This window comes from Toxorhynchites rutilus, chromosome 3 (genome assembly GCF_029784135.1).
Source record: "Toxorhynchites rutilus septentrionalis strain SRP chromosome 3, ASM2978413v1, whole genome shotgun sequence".
Classification (NCBI taxonomy): Eukaryota; Metazoa; Arthropoda; class Insecta; order Diptera; family Culicidae; genus Toxorhynchites; species Toxorhynchites rutilus.
In genome coordinates this window covers 297545614-297562975 of record NC_073746.1, presented here as the reverse complement: position 1 = coordinate 297562975, position 17362 = coordinate 297545614, and the positions used below count along the sequence as shown (strand labels likewise).

Here is a 17362-nt window from a genome sequence, read left to right as displayed (position 1 = left end):
AGAACGATGAAAAATTGCAATTACAACATACAATCACAGTCCTATGTCAATCCTATGTCAAAATACCGTCGGTTCAGACCCATGAACTTTTTTTTACCCAAAACATCATCGATTTTTACCCATGCAATAAAAAGTTATACAAAAAAGAAACAAAGTGCACAAAGTAAAACAATTTTTTACAATTTTACAAGTACAATCTTTATTATATATAAATGCAACGAAATGTCAAAAATAACTCTTTAGTAGAAAACTTCGGTGAGCTTCAAAAGGGTAAATGGCTTGCGTGCATTCTACAAAGTTCTAGAAGCAGCAATTATTTCTTGTCTTTGCGAGAACGATACATCGACTGGTAATATGTTACGATTTACCAATGCACGAATTGTACTGATTTATCGTGCTTCCGGCGGTCTTTTTCGCATTTAACACACGCTCGCCTACTTACGATTAAATATTCGTTTCACTAGCACCCACCGTTATTTCGGATTCTTTAACCACTTCAATATATCTTTGGCAAAACAACAGAAATGGCAATATTTGCAAGTATCAAGTGTCATGCTTCATGTTGTTTAGTGTTGCTTCAGTGGTATATCATATATACACGTTATGAAAAGTCCCTCCCACACATTCATTTGAGCCCATAGTAACAATATGCAACCGAGCCTGGCGCGCCAGATTAACGATGATGCGCGCGAGAATTCGCCAGAAAGGAAAACAAGGTATCACCTTGCATAAGTACCAAGCCACCGGGATGAACGCAGACTCAGCAGTCTGTAGTCTTTATAATGGGTTCGATGCTAAAATATAAGTTAGTTTTAAGTATGATGTTATAGCGATAAGTGAAATCGTGAATAAATTTATTTTTTATGCTTTCCCTAACGGAAGCTACATAACTTACACATCTTCTGTGTATCGCCATTCGATTAGCACCAAACAAGCGTCCCACAGAGAATGCACATGGTAACCCACAGATGGATCGATAGAAATGCAATTAGAATGACCGTTCATGAGAAAACGTTTCTCGATTTCTCGGTCAAAACCGTTAACAAAATTGGTGCTTCGGAATGGGTCGATGCGCGCTAGAGCAAATGCAAATGGCGACTAAAAGTAGCGAAGGTGCGTTTTTCATATGTACAGGACATGAACAAATTAAAAGTTTCCCGGGATGAAAACAAGCAACAAACACACAAAGTCAAACACTGTCAAATTCAAACTCAAACTCTGCACTCTTCACAAAACAAACTACACTCGACAATAAAAATTAGAGGAACAGAACGCGAAGTTGGAAATTTTAAGTGATTTTTGACATGCTGTAACTTAACATGCTGTCAAAAATTAACATATATCGATGGGGTATACAATATTTTAAAGCTACAACTTTCAGGTATTAGAAAATATTTTACGCACATATTTTTACCTTTGTGTGTGTAGGTGTAGTGGACAGTGCTAAGAAGAAATAAAAAAACTTTTTTTCTATTTTTTCAAAGATTTTGTGGATTAACACATTTTTTTACTAACCAACTAATCCAATTAATCTTATCAATCAGTTTTCATTTGGTTAACAAAATTGGTGCATCGGAATGAGCCGATGCGCACTAGAGCAAATGCAAGTGGCAACTAAAAGTAGCGAAGGTGCGCTTTTCATATGTACAGGACAAATTAAAAGTTTCCCGCAATGAAAACAAGCAACAAACACACAAAGTCAAACACTGTCAAATTCAAACTTATCACTTATCGCTCTTCACAAAACAAAATACACTCGACAATAAAAATTAGAGGAACAGAACGCGAAGTTGGAAATTTTAAGTGATTTTTGAAATTTGAACACAACTTTTTATAAACCAACTTAATCCAGTGAATCTTATCAATAAGTTTTCATTTGGTTCATAGAACGATCCTGTAAGACCTTTCCATACAAGGATATTTGTGTTTGAATGGAAAATTATCCCTTCGTCTTTGATAATTCAATAAATAATCATTACACCACAAATTTAAAGGCCGTTTTGAAAACTACAATGAATTCTGCCCAAGGATAATTTGTTACTTTGACGGAAACAATTTTTTTTTCATATATTCAATGAACTCTGATAACTACACCTACATAATTTTTCAATGAACTCTGATAACTACACTTTTACAACCCGACGTCGATATCCAATGGAGGAGTACTGTGGTGTGAATGTAAGTCATTGCAGAAGATCTGGACGAAATGGCCATCAAATTTATGAAAGTAATACATACTCTGATCCAACATTATTTCTGTAATTGTTATTAAACATTTCTAAAATAAATTCATTACTCCCGTATAAAACCATTCATGTTAAATACCATACAACACTTGTTCAAAAATAACAATGCCAACGGTCGATACATCACTGACCCTAGCCAATCGGGTTTTTGTGTTTTCTCCCCTCAGGACTTTGCCACTATTCGGAAGAACAAGTTCGCTCGGCGCTGTTCGTCCCTCCGCCAGCAGCCAACCGAGCAGGCCGCCTCCAATGTGACGCTCGAGCTGGCAAGCGCCTCGCCCGCCCAATCGATGACCATCCACGAGAACAATTCCCCCAAAAAGCCAAAGTGGGAGGTGATTGAACACTTCAAGAGCAGTACACGCGGCCAGGAATCGATCAGCAGCAGTTTGATTGCGGTGAGTATTGGGATGATTACTGCATGTTTTTATGTTATCATTTTGTTACCCCGGTGATGACGTGTGACTGAATAACTTTCCGGTGGAAAATTCATTAGATTTTTCATGAGTTATACAATACAATCAATTATTTGGTCTTTGGATAACAGTGGTCAATATAATTGATATCCCATATTTATTGCTGAAAGTTGTGCCAGACTCCTCTTTGTGAACAAGGACCTAAAAATACAGAGGTATTTAGAATTGTGAACACATAGAAGCGTCGAGAAGCTGCATGTTTTCTGTGGAAGACAATAAAATACGAGCGATTTGCAGCAGAGATCTAAGTTCTTCAGTAAGGTTGAGATCTACCAGGCAAAGAATGCAAATCTCTAACAAATTTAATTTTTGGCAAGAGGGCCAAATGAGAAACGTAGATTTCCCCTTTTTTTCTGGTGTCGGGAAGGGCGAAGCGGGAAAGTGTATTGGGAAGACCGAAAAGTAATTACTGCCCCAAAAAAACCGCCTTACGATTTGCGATGCAAAATTTTTCATTCAAACAAAAATAACCCTGTATTGAATATTCCTATAAGAACGTTATAAGAATCAAATGAAAGCTGGTTGATAAGGCTAATTGGATTTGCTATTGAATTAGTTGGCAAAAAATTGTATCAGTCCACAAAATCGTTGGAAAACAGAAGGACATCTATTTTTGAATCTCTTCCATATATTTTTGTCTACTCCATCTACACATACCAAGATAAAAAATTGTTCGTAAAATATTACAAAATTTGAGATATTAAGCTTTTTAATGATGTACATCCCATCTTTATGTGTTCATTCTATGTACAGAAAAATTGTATTTTATTTGTAATGAAAAAATCGGCAATCACTTTCCGGTCAACCCTATAGTTTGAAGGTACGCTTCCCCGAAAAACAATGATATCTCTGAAGGACTAAGTGTAAGAAATTATATATCATCGGCAAAGTTTCATAGAATTGATTGCTCTACAATTATACTGAAAACAGACAAAATTCAATTATCTCGTAAATACAAAAAGTTAGTTTTTCTAAATTTTCTTTTTACTTAAAAAGAATCTGAATTAAAATGTACAATTATCCGAATCGATGTTCTGAGCAACTTCGCTGAAGACACCTAACCTATAAAATGTAAGGTAGGACGAGAAAAGATTTTAGGCCGTCTTTTTCCAGAACATCCCACTGTGCGCCTCTATCTAAAAAGGACCGACGCCAAGGACACTAACAAATAGTAATCTGGGAATCTATGAAAATATTGCGGGTGTGGTATGAACCTCTCAGTTTACTTTTTCTAGATAATCCTTTGTAGATCCACAAACATGTGATTTGGCGTTGTCATGCTGTAAAATTATCTTGTCGTGTCTATCCTCCTATTCATTTTTTCTTGGGAACTTCGGCATTAAAATATATAGTATAATTCATTAACTATGCTTTCACTGGTCGGTGTGGTTCATAATTGTTAAAAAGAGGATAAACAGAGGCCGAATTGGAAATCCCTTTTTTCGATACCTTCAAAAATGATGGTGCCGAACTGATCCTCTATTTTTTGTAGCGAATCGACTCCCAATTGGCCGGAAATATCCTCAATTAAATAGGTAATGAGTTAAAAAGCTGACGAACGGAAAATGAAGATAAACTTCTTTTGACATCCGGTTTGCTTATACTGGCTCTGAATGGCCGGCAACGATGGAAAATCCCTACGATATGGGTATTGCGTAAAAGGACTTTAACACCGGGAGTCGTATATCGTATTCGAATCCCATATTGGAGAAGAAAATGGTGCCTTCCGGTTCATTGAGAACGGCCTTAAGGTGAAGGTGGAAGCTAGCCATTGTAGTAGTAAAGATAACCACGTGTAAAAATTGGGTAATAGTGTTTGTGAGAGAAGAGCAAAGCACATGTAAATAGATCAATTCACTTATCAGACTGTGTGGCGCTTCATTGACATGAGTCTAGAGACGTCGGTTAATCGTTATAATCGAGTAATTTTGTATCGAATAATTTAAAATCTAAATATGAATACATCGAATAATTAATCGCGGTTGCATCGTCACTGTAACCGCGATTAATGAAAGAAGGAATCTTAGGTTTAGAATTAGGCTATATAATTTTTTTATCCAACCATCTTACATCGACAACCCGATAGACTACGCGATTCAGTTTCAGTTTTTTTTTTTCATATTTTGGTCTCAAAAGCTATTGAGAATGGCGTGAAAAAAACGAAAAGGTGCATTTTTTACCATAGATCCTATGGTGTACCAAATATGGTACTACTGCCAAAATGTTTTATTTTGTACCCTATACTATATTTTCCATACAGCTGGTGATTTGGTTTGGGGGGCTTTTTGCTCCCTTACCCAGCCAAACTCTTTGGAAATATAAAAAATATATTTTTTGCACCGCTCAACACTGAAAAAAATCTGAAAAAAATCACACGTATCTAGAAAAACCGTCTGAACACATTTAAATATGCATTAGAGTAGTACTGAATCTCTAAATCCCAAAAACAAATTTTTCAAAATTTGAATATTTTATTTAAGAACTTAAATTTTTGATGAAATTTTTATTCGATAATTTTTCTTGATACACCGTAGTAAGATGCATATTTAGTATTTTTTTCAAATTTTTATCTCGAAGCTTTTGAGGATGGGGCGAAATAAACGAAAAAGTACATTTTTCACTATACTTTCTATGTTAAACTACATAAGGGTTCAAGTAAACCGTCAAAATTTCTTATTTAATATCCTGTACAATATGTGCCATCTTCTTCTTCTTGGATGGCTCAACAGGAAGGGGTTCAAATTTCTATCAATGTGGTAAAGCGCTACAGACAAACATGTTACAAACATACACACATACAAATTACAGTTACTAAATAAAACCGTTTAAAAAACATGCCTACTTTATTCGTTAGATTGTTTATCTGTTTCACTGTTTATGTTATAATCGAAAAAAAAAATGCTTATTTAATGGTATATAGTATTACACATATCACAATAACGATTTTGCGTAATATGCATTTGAAATCCCATCATTTTTGTCTCATTTTTCATAGAGTAACCTGTAAAAATCAAAAAACGTAGTCCTACATCAAAATAGTAGCGATTCAAATTAGTCGTACAGGCACACTTGTTTATGTGCGATTCCTTTTGGTGCGATTCTTCGTTTGTGCGATTTTGTTATGAAATCGGGCCTGAATCACACAAACTAATCACACAGATAATAAAATCGCATCCAAACAGTCACACAAATGAAAAATAGCACAAAAAGCGATTGTGCAATCGGTTTGCTTGTATTATGAGAATTGTCAGTTGGTTTAGCGTGGAATATAAATTCTACCTTTGCAAACTTCTTGCACTCAACCACGGGTATTCTGCGTGAACTATTAATAGGTACTGTGTTTTCCACCATCATCATCCACTCCCGCTCAAGTCATTCCTGCTTCAATCTTCATCGGATGAATCGATGCGAAATGACATTCGCCCAAAGTGTACCTTCCTGGGGCGCTTGGGGCAGGTTGCTAACGTATGAAACTATTTTCCTATTGTTCGTCCTATCTGGCCCTCCCTTCGCGTTTTTCCTCGCGCCAGAGGAACGCCGTTTGGAACGAGGAAAATCTTTCCCGATAAGACCGAAGTCGTCACTTTTGATCTCACGTGTTCAAACACCATAGCGCAGCAGTCGCTCCATTCTTGGAGAATAGTGCAGATACGGAATGGGATGCTTATGGTTATGTGGGACGGTTGATAAGGGCAAGCTCGGAACGTGTTAACAATGTGTCTCGTAGTGATGAGTGACAACAAATTATTTCAGTACCTCTATGGTTTGCCGGATGTTCTTTCTGCAGTGCCCTACGGGAAGCACAACGTTCGACGATGGCTTTCAGATGATCAAAAGAAGGAACGGGACGAATGCCGAAGAATATAGTCTGCTTTCAATTACAGTTCCGTTTTATCTTCTGATTCAATTTTGCAACCACAACAGTTGGGGCAGCGAGAGAAGTGTATATGCTGCAGTCTAGTGATGGTAGCGTTTTTTTTTTGGGTCAAATGACACGTGAATTGCAGTAGACTCGACAATTTTAACTCTCAGCTCAGATTCTCGTTTTTTGCATGAAGGGACATGAAAAACACTAACTATGTGAACTTTCTACAGACATTAATGTGGTTTGACCGAGGAAACCCATTGTCTGAAACGAGAGAGGAAAAACATGTGCGCCTTTGCAGCAATAAAACTTCGAAGAATGTTACATGTTGTTTTATTTTGGATATTTCAACGCCATCAACAAAAACACGTCAACTGAAAAGTTAATCCTTTTGCCACTTGAACCGTTTTCCAGAGGATAATTTAATTTTCACAGCCCATTGAAGACGTTGATTGTGGCCATAAAGCAAATACTGCCACGAGTTTGATCCCAAACAATCGACGTTTCTAGGAACATCAAGCTTTGTAATAAAACGAACAACATCGAAAAGCCTATGATAACGATCATAAAAAATATATTTTCTTCGGAAACACTTCCGTCCGCTGTCTGCAGCGGTGGCGGCCTGATAAATGCACGCGAGCGAAACGTTAGACGCGAATGATTTTCCAGCCGATTGCGCTCCGAACCGAAGGGAGGTACTTTCCGCGGTCCTTTTTTTTCTCGTTTTGGTTGGCACTGAAAAGGACCGTTATATTTTTGATTGGGGGTGAGGAGGTGAATGTATTGTGACTCGACCGCGAGGACGGAAAAGCGATAACAAATTGATGAGGACCAATAAAAGTTGCGTTCATTTGTTTGGTGATGATTGTGGATGGTCGTGCGGTTGGTTCAATGAATTGCTAATTGATGTGAGTTTTAGAGGTTTTGTTGTTTGTTGTTAATTGATGGCCTGTCGTGCGAAAATTATAGCTGAAGCTGCCGTGATCACGACTTGATGCGTCAATGAAAGATGGTGGTCGGATCGATAAAGTAAAATATAGGCCCACATTTTCCAACGAACAATCCATTCATCGAAACACTTTTTATAGTTGTATTCCGGAATTGCCTTCAGTTCACACAGCGATTTCGTTTTTGTGTCTTCAATGCTGTCAAAAAAAGTCCCCCGAAGCGTTAATTTGAGTTTCGGAAATAGGAAAAAGTCACACGGGGACATATCTGGAAAATACAGTGCTTGTGCCATTTTCGGTCAAAAATTCGTTCATAACGATCAATCAGTGCATGGTGCATTATAGTGATGCAAAATTCCAGTCTTATCCTCCCACAAACCTGACCGTTTGCGACGAATTTTCACTCTCAAACGCCTCACAACGCGAAGGTAATACTTTTTAATAACTGTTTGGCCTTCCGGAAGGAATTCCGAATGGACAACACCACGAATATAGAAGAAAATAGTCAGCATTACCTTCACCTTTGATCGACTTCTACGTGGTTTTTTCGGCATCGACTCGTTTGCAGCGTTCCATGCTGATGATTGTTGACTCGTTTGTATGTCATACTCGTACACCCATGTCTTGTCGCCAGTAATTATGCGCTGGATGAACGTGGGCTCGTAATTTGATCGTTCAAGCATGTCTCAGCCACTTGATTGCGATGACATTTTTGAAGAAAATCTAGTTCTTTAGGCACTAGTTGTGCTGCGACTTTTCTCGTGGCCAAAACATGAACCAAAATATGATGAACGGTTTTGTAAGAGATATTTAATTCACGGACTAGGTCTTGCATACTTAAATGACGATGTCCGTGCACCACTCCTTTCATTTTGTCGATGTCTCCATCAGTTGAAGAGGTGGATGGACGTCCTTGACGTGGAAAATAGTTCATCTCTCCCTGGTAGACTGACCAAATAGTTGAAGAATAAAAACGGGATACGTAGACAAAAAAAAAATAATCTTAGATATTCTTTGTTCTTTGCCTCTTACAATATAAAGCGACTTTGCGAAGGAGATTATATTTTTAGATATTTTATCCTATAAATTGTCACATTCCAGAAAGTTCTCTTCGACATCATGGCTCCCATGGTTTTGATATCCAGTCGTTGCTTTTCCGTTGTGCACATCGTAGTTATTGTAGATCACCATCGTTGTAATCTTTGAAGAAACCCTTCCAACTTATGTATGCAATAATTCCAGGCAGACACAAAAAATAATCTGTAAGCTTCATGAATTCCTCACACTCTAAAAATTTGTTTTCCATTTCTGAAAATATTAGCACCTAACGATTTTGAAACCGGCACGAATTATTGTTGCAACTTCTTATCTCATTTATTATAATTCTTTTCTTCGTTGTCCACTCATCAAAAGGAAAATTTTTAATCTGTCTGAACACAGAGTTTTTTTTTTACTAATAACGAATTACATGCCAGCTTAGGAGTTGGGAGCACTATTTTAGATTGCAGTGGAGCGTTGTGGGTATAAAGATGCACAACGTCGCCTAGCGATCAAAAGAACTGCCTGTTATTTATTCTTTTTTTAGTTTGGTAAATACATTTCCTCTTTTGAAAATGCAAAATTAGCTCTGAATCACACGATCCGAAAACAAGGATCGTGCGGGTAGATGTATTTATTTATCCGGGATCGACCCGATCCAATCAAAAACTGACTCACTCGATCCGCAATAAGTATCGTGCGACAAAAAAAGTCTTTATTTAGGCTTGAGCTTATTGATAATTTTGGGTTAATAAAAGCCTATTTCTATGTGAGGTCGCTGCAAAGACATTGGTCATTCAGGCAACTTTGCGTACATTAAATCTCCAAAAAATAGACTACTTTTTGAAAAGGGACAAAGTTTTTTTTTCTTTTTTTTTCGAAATTCACCAGCTGTTCAGTGTTTCGAACTAAGTCTGAACAAAAATGTTTTCAAAATTGACATTCATTTTTCTCAAAAGCGTATACTTTTCCATCATCCATACATCGGAAGGTGGGCACTTTTACAGGGGAAAAGTTCTTCTAACAACAACTTTTTCATGTTTCATTTGAAAAACTTACAGACAATCCCAATTTCGTTTAAAGTCGAGATAGTGATATAATGGATCCGACAAAGTTTTAGATCTAATTAAAATATGGGCGTTTGTTTATCTTTTTTTTTTATTTTTGAAAGGGCAAATTTCACTCTATATAATATGTGATTTTCGAAACTATGTTATTTTTCGTGTTTGAGTAAATTAAAATTGAAATCATGAATCTTTGGATGAAAACCCATCAATAACATTGAGCAGGATTAAGATATTGACATATTCTGCATCGCATTTCTGTATTAATAAGCTTTAAAAGTCGTACGAAGACAGTTTTGATGTAGAATTATAAATATAAAAGAATGTAACTTACAGGGTGGGCCATTTAAAGTGGAAGCATCTGGCAACCCCATAACTTTTGACAGAGATGTCAGATTAACAAATGTCATACCGCGTTGGAAGCGTCATTTCAGTACAATTTTAACCATGGAACAATACACACCTAAACAACGCGCTGAAATTGTTCAGCTGTACATTCAAAATAACTTCTCAATTGTGTTAACTAAACGTGCGTGGAAAAATAAAAATAAAGTTAAAACATCGCCTGGAGACAACACTATACGTCGATTATATGCCAAATTTATATCGTCTGGTAGTGTTGGTAATGCCAGTCATCTGTCCAGACAACGACCAAGACGTTTCGACGAGAATATTGATGCCGTTCGAGCCAGTGTTGCAGAGACTCCATCGAAATCAGGTCGCCATCGTTCGCAAGAATTAGGCATCGCTCGAACCACTCTCCGACGCATAATTCGTGTTGATTTGAAAATGTTTCCGTATAAAATTCAAATGGCTCAACAACTTAACCCATCTGACTTACCACGTCGACTTGATTTTGCGAAATGGACCATCGAAATGGCAAAAAATGAACGTGACTTTTGGCAAAAAATCATAATGTCTGATGAGGCGCATTTCAACTTGAATGGAGGAGTGAATAAACAAAATTGTCGGTTTTATGCTACTGAAAACCCTCAATTCATCGAAACGCAACCTCTTTACGACCAAAAAGTTACTGTGTGGTGTGGCATTTATGCCGATAAAATCATCGGCCCGTACTTCTTTGAAAACGAAAATGGAGCAACGGTAACCGTGAATGGGGAGCGTTATCGGACAATAATAACCGATTTTTTATTGCCATTTGTTCGTGAAAATGAATTGGACAATTGCTGGTTCCAACAGGACGGCGCTACATGCCATACAGCGGCTGCCACGACCAAATTATTGCGCGAAATGTTCCCCGGAAGATTAATATCGAAAAACGGCGATTATGACTGGCCACCGAGATCACCTGATTTGACGCCTCCTGACTTTTTTTTATGGGGATATTTAAAATCCAAGGTATACACTGGTAAACCAAGGACCCTGGCTGCGCTGAAAGACAATATTCGACAAGAAATTGCTGCCATATCGGCCGAAACATTGGGCAAAGTGATGGAAAATGCCGAAAAAAGGGCACATTTTGCGGTCAAGGCCAGAGGCGGTTATTTACGAGATATCATAATCAATAAGTAGTTAGAACAAATCTCCTTGGACCAAAATAAATGAATTTAAAAAAAAATATTTTAAAATTCCACTTCTTTACTTTTCTATTGCAAAAACAAATCCTTCCACTTTAAATGGCCCACCCTGTAGATAAAAAACAACTATGTGGCTAATATTTATTCTTTAGACAAAAACTGTCTTCGACAAAATTGTTACATATGATAGAGCGCTCATTTTTATGTTATCCAAAATAGGGTGACCAAAACTGTCGACGAAATAAAAAATCTAAGTTTATTAGGGTGACCATGAAGAAGCGGGTTTTTTGCTCTAACTTTCATATTTAAAATTCTACATCAAAAGTGTCTCAATACGACTTTTGGTGATTATCAAGACCAACATTTTGCGATGCAGAACTTGTTAATATCTTAATCCTTCTCAAAGTTATTGATGGTTTTTTATCCAAAACCTCATGATTTCAATTTCAATTTACTCAAACACGAAAAATAACATAGTTTTCAAAATCACACATCATGTAGAGTGAACTATGTTCTTTCTAATGCCGCCATTAAACTTTGTTTATGTTTGCCCCAGTGAGAATGACAAGCAATTGCAGAGAGCATATTTTTTGGGAAGAAATATCAATAACCTTGAATGAAGTTAAGATATTAACAAGTTATACATCGCAAAACGTTTGTATTAGTAAGCTCTAAAAGTCTTTCGAAGACAGTTTGTATGTAGAATTTAAAATATAAAAGTTAGAGTATAAAAACCGTTTTTTTCATGGTTACCCTAACGCAACTTAGAAAAAAATGCGCTATATTGGTTATTTCAAGAGATAGAAAAAATAACTTTGTTCTACAAAGATGTCTCAAATAACTGGGACTACAACATTGTCTAACTATGTTTACCACTGTCTGTAAAATTAAGAAAAGTTATATTTTTTATTTCATCGATAATTTTGGTCACCCTATTTTTGATAACATGAAAATGAGCGCTCTATCACATGTAACAACTTTGTCGAAGACAGTTTTTGTCTAGAGAATAACTGTCGAGCTCTAAATGCTAATTTCCACTTAAATGCATCTCCTGGACCATTGTGCATTGTAACAATTTACTTTAACCTTTTCCTGAAAAAAATATGTCACCTTTCTAAACTCGAGTAGACCGCGAGTAATCGGCTTTCTACCTTACTAACCGTAGATTTAATAAAATGCTTATGTATAGTTATAAAAATATAATTAAGAATTCGGCTCCTTTAAACTTATGTAACTGAGGATGTAAAAAAAACGAATTTAATAAAAGAACATATTTTTTTAAATTCTTAAAAATTATGAATATACCAACAAATCATCCGTGAAAGAGCACTTCTACACAGAAAGTTTTTCCATCAAGAACTTTGTCATGTGTTCTCTGAAAAATTATTACTAATATTTTACTCGAAATATTTTTGTGTGTAAATTCGCGCGATTGACATGTTCTGCAAAAAATCTGTTCAGAAACATGTGCAAGAATAACAACACAAAGAAATTTTACTAGTAAAATATTATTTTTGCAAGAGTTTATTCAAGAAACAATAAAAGATAGAGAGATGAAGTCACCGACAAAAGTCCATATTTTAATGAGATCTAAAGAAATGTCGATTTTACTATTTCTATCCTATCTTTAGACAGCATGAGTATTGCTTGTTATTCTAATGCTAATTTGAATCTGAGTTTGGAATCGACTTCAATATAAGCCATATTTTGTTTTTTCCTAGATCAGCATTTCGTTTTCCAATGTACCTAAACGCAGTGCTAATTGCCCGGTTAATTTTCGTTTTGAAATATATCATTCATTGCAATTCAAAGCTATTGTAGCATGATCTGAACAAATTTTCACACTTATACAGCCGTTCTACGCACAGTTGTCCCATGTTCCAAAATCAGCATCTGAGAAAAACGCAATCAAAGTTTTCTAGCATATTTGTCTACCAGAAGGTTGAGGCATTTCAGTTTAGCAATAGACCGATTTTTTATGAGCAGTAAACTGTTGTCTCACAATTCCTCACAATCGAGCTTAATTATAAGGTAAATGATTTTGGTTTGTCCAGTCGAAAATATGATCATGGTTTGCCCACTTTTTTGAATGCTCTAATTCAGCGCTCCTGTGTCAAATAAGGCCTTCGAATGTTTCGAAACATATAAATGAAATTGCCTTTTACATGATTTATAGTAGTTTGATAGTATATTTTTATGAAATCACATGTTTTAAAGGATTATAAAATACACCTTCTATTTGTGTCAATGCGTCCCTCATTCGAGCTAACTTTTAATCAGATGATTATTTGGCACGTATTCAGACCTTTTCTGGATTACAACACTTATAAGTACTGTAAACATCATGCTTGCTCACCATTTGTATCGGATTTACATAGCTAAACCATTAAATTAACGCATTTTGATGAACTTAATTCTGATCATGAGTTGTCCAATTCAATAATGTTGTTTTGTCCACATGATTTCTATGGCAACCGCTTGGCGCGCTGCAGTTTGTTTCTGTTTGTTTATGGTGTGCTTCGCGCATAGCAGAAGTATGGTTTTTCTGTGTTGATTGTGTTGAGGTGAACACTTCTAAAATGTCGTGTTGGGCAAAGGTGCGCATTGGCAATTTTGCAGCAAACGAGCATAACATTTTGACAACAGTGTAGTCGTTTGATACATTATTACAACAGCAGCTCACACATATAAAAAAGATAGATTTCATTAAAGTGGCAAAAAGTTATGAGGTAAAAAGAGTTTTGTGATGTTTTGATCTAATTTTTTCAGTTTTGGAGATGAAGATTTACTTACCTAAAATAACTGGAAAGTTCGAAACTACACTGTCAAGGAAACCTTCATTCTATAGTAGATGATAGTGCGTATTCGTTTTTGTGAAAAAGTACAAGAGCTTTTTTTAAAAAATTCGGTTAGTTCAAAAATTGCTTGCGGGGCAAAGGTGCGCAGTGGCTGTGGTGCGAAAGTTGGCACCAGAGTTTTGTTCTTAAAAAATTCTAAAATGTTTTCAACCACATTTTCAACGGGACCCACAAGAAGAAAACTAATTTGAAGAAATGCACTCCAGAAATGCCCAAATGGCCCGACAGAGGCTTTGGGAGGGGGGTGGGGTGTCTTGAAGCGTCGGATTGCGGCAGACTTCGATATTTCTGAATCAACTCTGAGGAAGAGGCTCATATCAGAAAGTGATTTATGATTTGAATCTTCTTCTATTGACATTTCTACTTCTGCTGGGATGTGTCAGCGAGCACCTACGGCGGTTCAGATAGGTATTTACGAGTGAACAGTCTGAGGATCTGGCGGACCACAGCAGGGCACTGGACAAAGGTTTCTATGGTATGACTCTCAAAGGTTTACGGCGTCTAACGTTTTATTTTGCGGAAGCCAACAACCTCCAGCACGAATTCAACCGAGTTGCAAAACAGGCAGGAAGAGATTTTGATTCTAGTTTCATGAGGAACCATCGTCTGTCTATTCGAACCCAACAACAGCACAACGAAGCATCAGCGCTCCAAAGCAAAGCGTCGGAATCCTCAGAACCGAAATCCAAGATGAGGAATAAAAATAATCAATTGTTTGAAAATAATTCGAAATGAATTTCAAATGAAAAATGTTTTTATTTTCACCATGCACCATGCATGCACCATTTTCAATAACGGTTATGTTTCGTTTATGTTTATGTTTTCACAATAAACTTCAAATGAATATTGTTTTTTTCAACAATGAGTTTCAAATAAATTGAGTGAAGGTAACTATGTATATATAAACTTGATCTATATAAATAAAAATGATTTGGTGTCCGTTCTTCACTATTTAACTCAAGAACGGAGAAACGGATTTGAACAGTCAGTATCAGGACTGACGCGTCTTAGTCTGCATCCGGTTTATATGTCAAAAAAGAAATTCTATACCGTGAGTATAGATTATGTACATAAAAATAATTTCTGTGGGAACTTGAGTGTTCGAAATGATTTATATCAATATATCAATTGTGGGTGGGACAAAGTTCGCCGGGTCAGCTAGTTTGTTAATAAACACGAATTCTGTTTCAAATGTTGGACATTTTCGGATATTTTATATTGTCAGTCTCCTCCCATCCAAAAATTTCCAGGTGGCATGTTCGACCATAACACCCACTCTTTTCCAACCATAAAAAAAAACCATAGAACACCCCACCCCCCTCCAGCCTACTGGACGGTGCCTACACTCTTTAGTAATGATGCTTCTCCCGCTTCTGATGATAAAGCATTTATTCTTGGTATAAGTTATCTCAGAAGTTCAATTCAATAAGTGCGCACCTTTGCCCCCACTATGGGGCAAAGGTGCGCATTTGTCTTTTTGTATTAAAATAGGTATTTTTCCAATTACAAACACAACTCGAGAAATGCTTGTACTACGTTTCGAAGGTAATACATATAGTTACAATTTGGTAAGCAAACGGAATTTTATTTGCTTATATTCAAGAGTTATTGGACGACAACAGTTTGGTGCGCACCTTTGCCCCGCATCACTCTACCTGTGATCTGTTATACTTTTTTATTTTTTTGAGAATTAGTTCGTTCTTCCAAACCAAAAATGAGTGCATTAGCTCTGCTGAAAGCGTATCATAAAATTCTTGTACTTGAACCGATTCATTTATTGTCGATCTACAAAAAATACATGGCGAGACAGTTTTGCATAGAATATGAACATGTGATAATTGAGCTTGATGTTGTTTTTTTTCAAAAGCTGGGAATAAACCATAACTTTTTTTCGTGTTTTCCAGAAGTTTAGACATTAAAACATCGTTTTATACAGAATAGTGAAAATTGTCAAAAGTGACATGGGAAAACTATGCGTAGAACGGCAGTATATGTGTTTTGATTTGGAAATTTAGCTATTTTTGGAAATGTTAGATTAATAATATCATTGCGCTTTTTTCTGTGTGGCATTCATAGTCATGATGTATTTTCCGCGTCAGAATGTTTCTGTTAGACTGTTGATGTGACATTACGCTTGTTTCTCTTTTGAATATCTGCAGTAACAGCATATAAATATAAATGCTAAATTTCACAGATTCAAGGTTTTAGTTTGGTTCGCATACAGTTATGATAATGTTATTATCATAGTTACGTCTGTGAGAAATTGAAATACGTGCAGATGGAGTTTAAACGTTGCCAGCGATTATCATACCGTCGTCTCCATACAATTGCTCAAGCCACGCGTGCCATCACATTTCATGAACGAATTTCACGAATGGATGACGTTCTTCCGTATTCCTGATTCGAGCCGGATTGTATCATGTGTGTTTTAAAAAAATACAGTGAAACGCTCTTCAGTTGCAAAACGTGACACCGTTGGCTTCCAGGCGGAGAATGTGCAGCTGAGCGACGGTTCTCAGTCAGCAGCTTTTACACCACTTTTCCACATAAGCAGCTTTTCGTTTGGATGAAACATTTTCCCCTTGCCGCGTGTTGCACAGAAGCACTAATGCACTTAACCGCACTCGTAATTGTGTTCATTCCAAAGCTGATGCCTGAAGTCACATACCGGCTGCAATTGCCACTGAAGTAAGACGAGGGTAGCCCCACGGGGGCCACTTCCTGGAAACAGGTTTACTACTATTTAACTTCTGGATTTCGGATCCTGATCCTACTGGAAGTGTGCGGAAGCGAATACTCCATACCACTAGTCAGCGTAATTGAATACGGGAAACAAGTTGCACATTGATGTGCTCTGAGAGTTTTATTTCGTTGAAATTTGGTTATGTTTATTATTTCTTCCACCAGCTTCCGCTGGCTCATGACAGCGAAAAGTGTAGTGTATGCGTTGAAAAATTTATATTCTCTGAAAATTTTCACGAGCACATAAACCAACTGTGTAACAAAAAAAAGGAATAAAAACACAATCCTTCCGACAGAACATCAGGCGCCATTCTTTCTTGCGCTCGCCATCCCGATGAAGAGCACGTCGCAAAGCGTTAACAGCGATTGCGAGAAACGATGATTAATGGCGCCCAGCTGCTTCATTTCGGCGCAGTGCCCCACTTTTTTTTTGCTAGACATAATCGGAGCAACATACACACTGTTCATTCTTTCCCCCCTGGCACTCATGCAAAGAATCCGATTATGGAGAGTGCAAAGCGCTGGGCAGCGGATATCATGTTGGATCCTCTTATTTTTATACATTTTACGATGTTTCATCAGTTTTAC

General features: G+C 36.8%; 1 protein-coding gene across 3 annotated transcripts in view; it reads left to right on the top strand.

Annotated features, from left to right (window-relative positions):
- Positions 1-17362, top strand: part of LOC129779566 (adenylate cyclase type 6) — a 497443-nt gene that overhangs the window by 263714 nt on the left and 216367 nt on the right. For all 3 annotated transcript variants that reach the window (XM_055787124.1, XM_055787122.1, XM_055787123.1), the window contains exon 3: positions 2414-2644. In XM_055787124.1, the coding sequence (XP_055643099.1) occupies positions 2414-2644 (231 nt within the window). The remainder of the gene's footprint in view (positions 1-2413; positions 2645-17362) is intronic.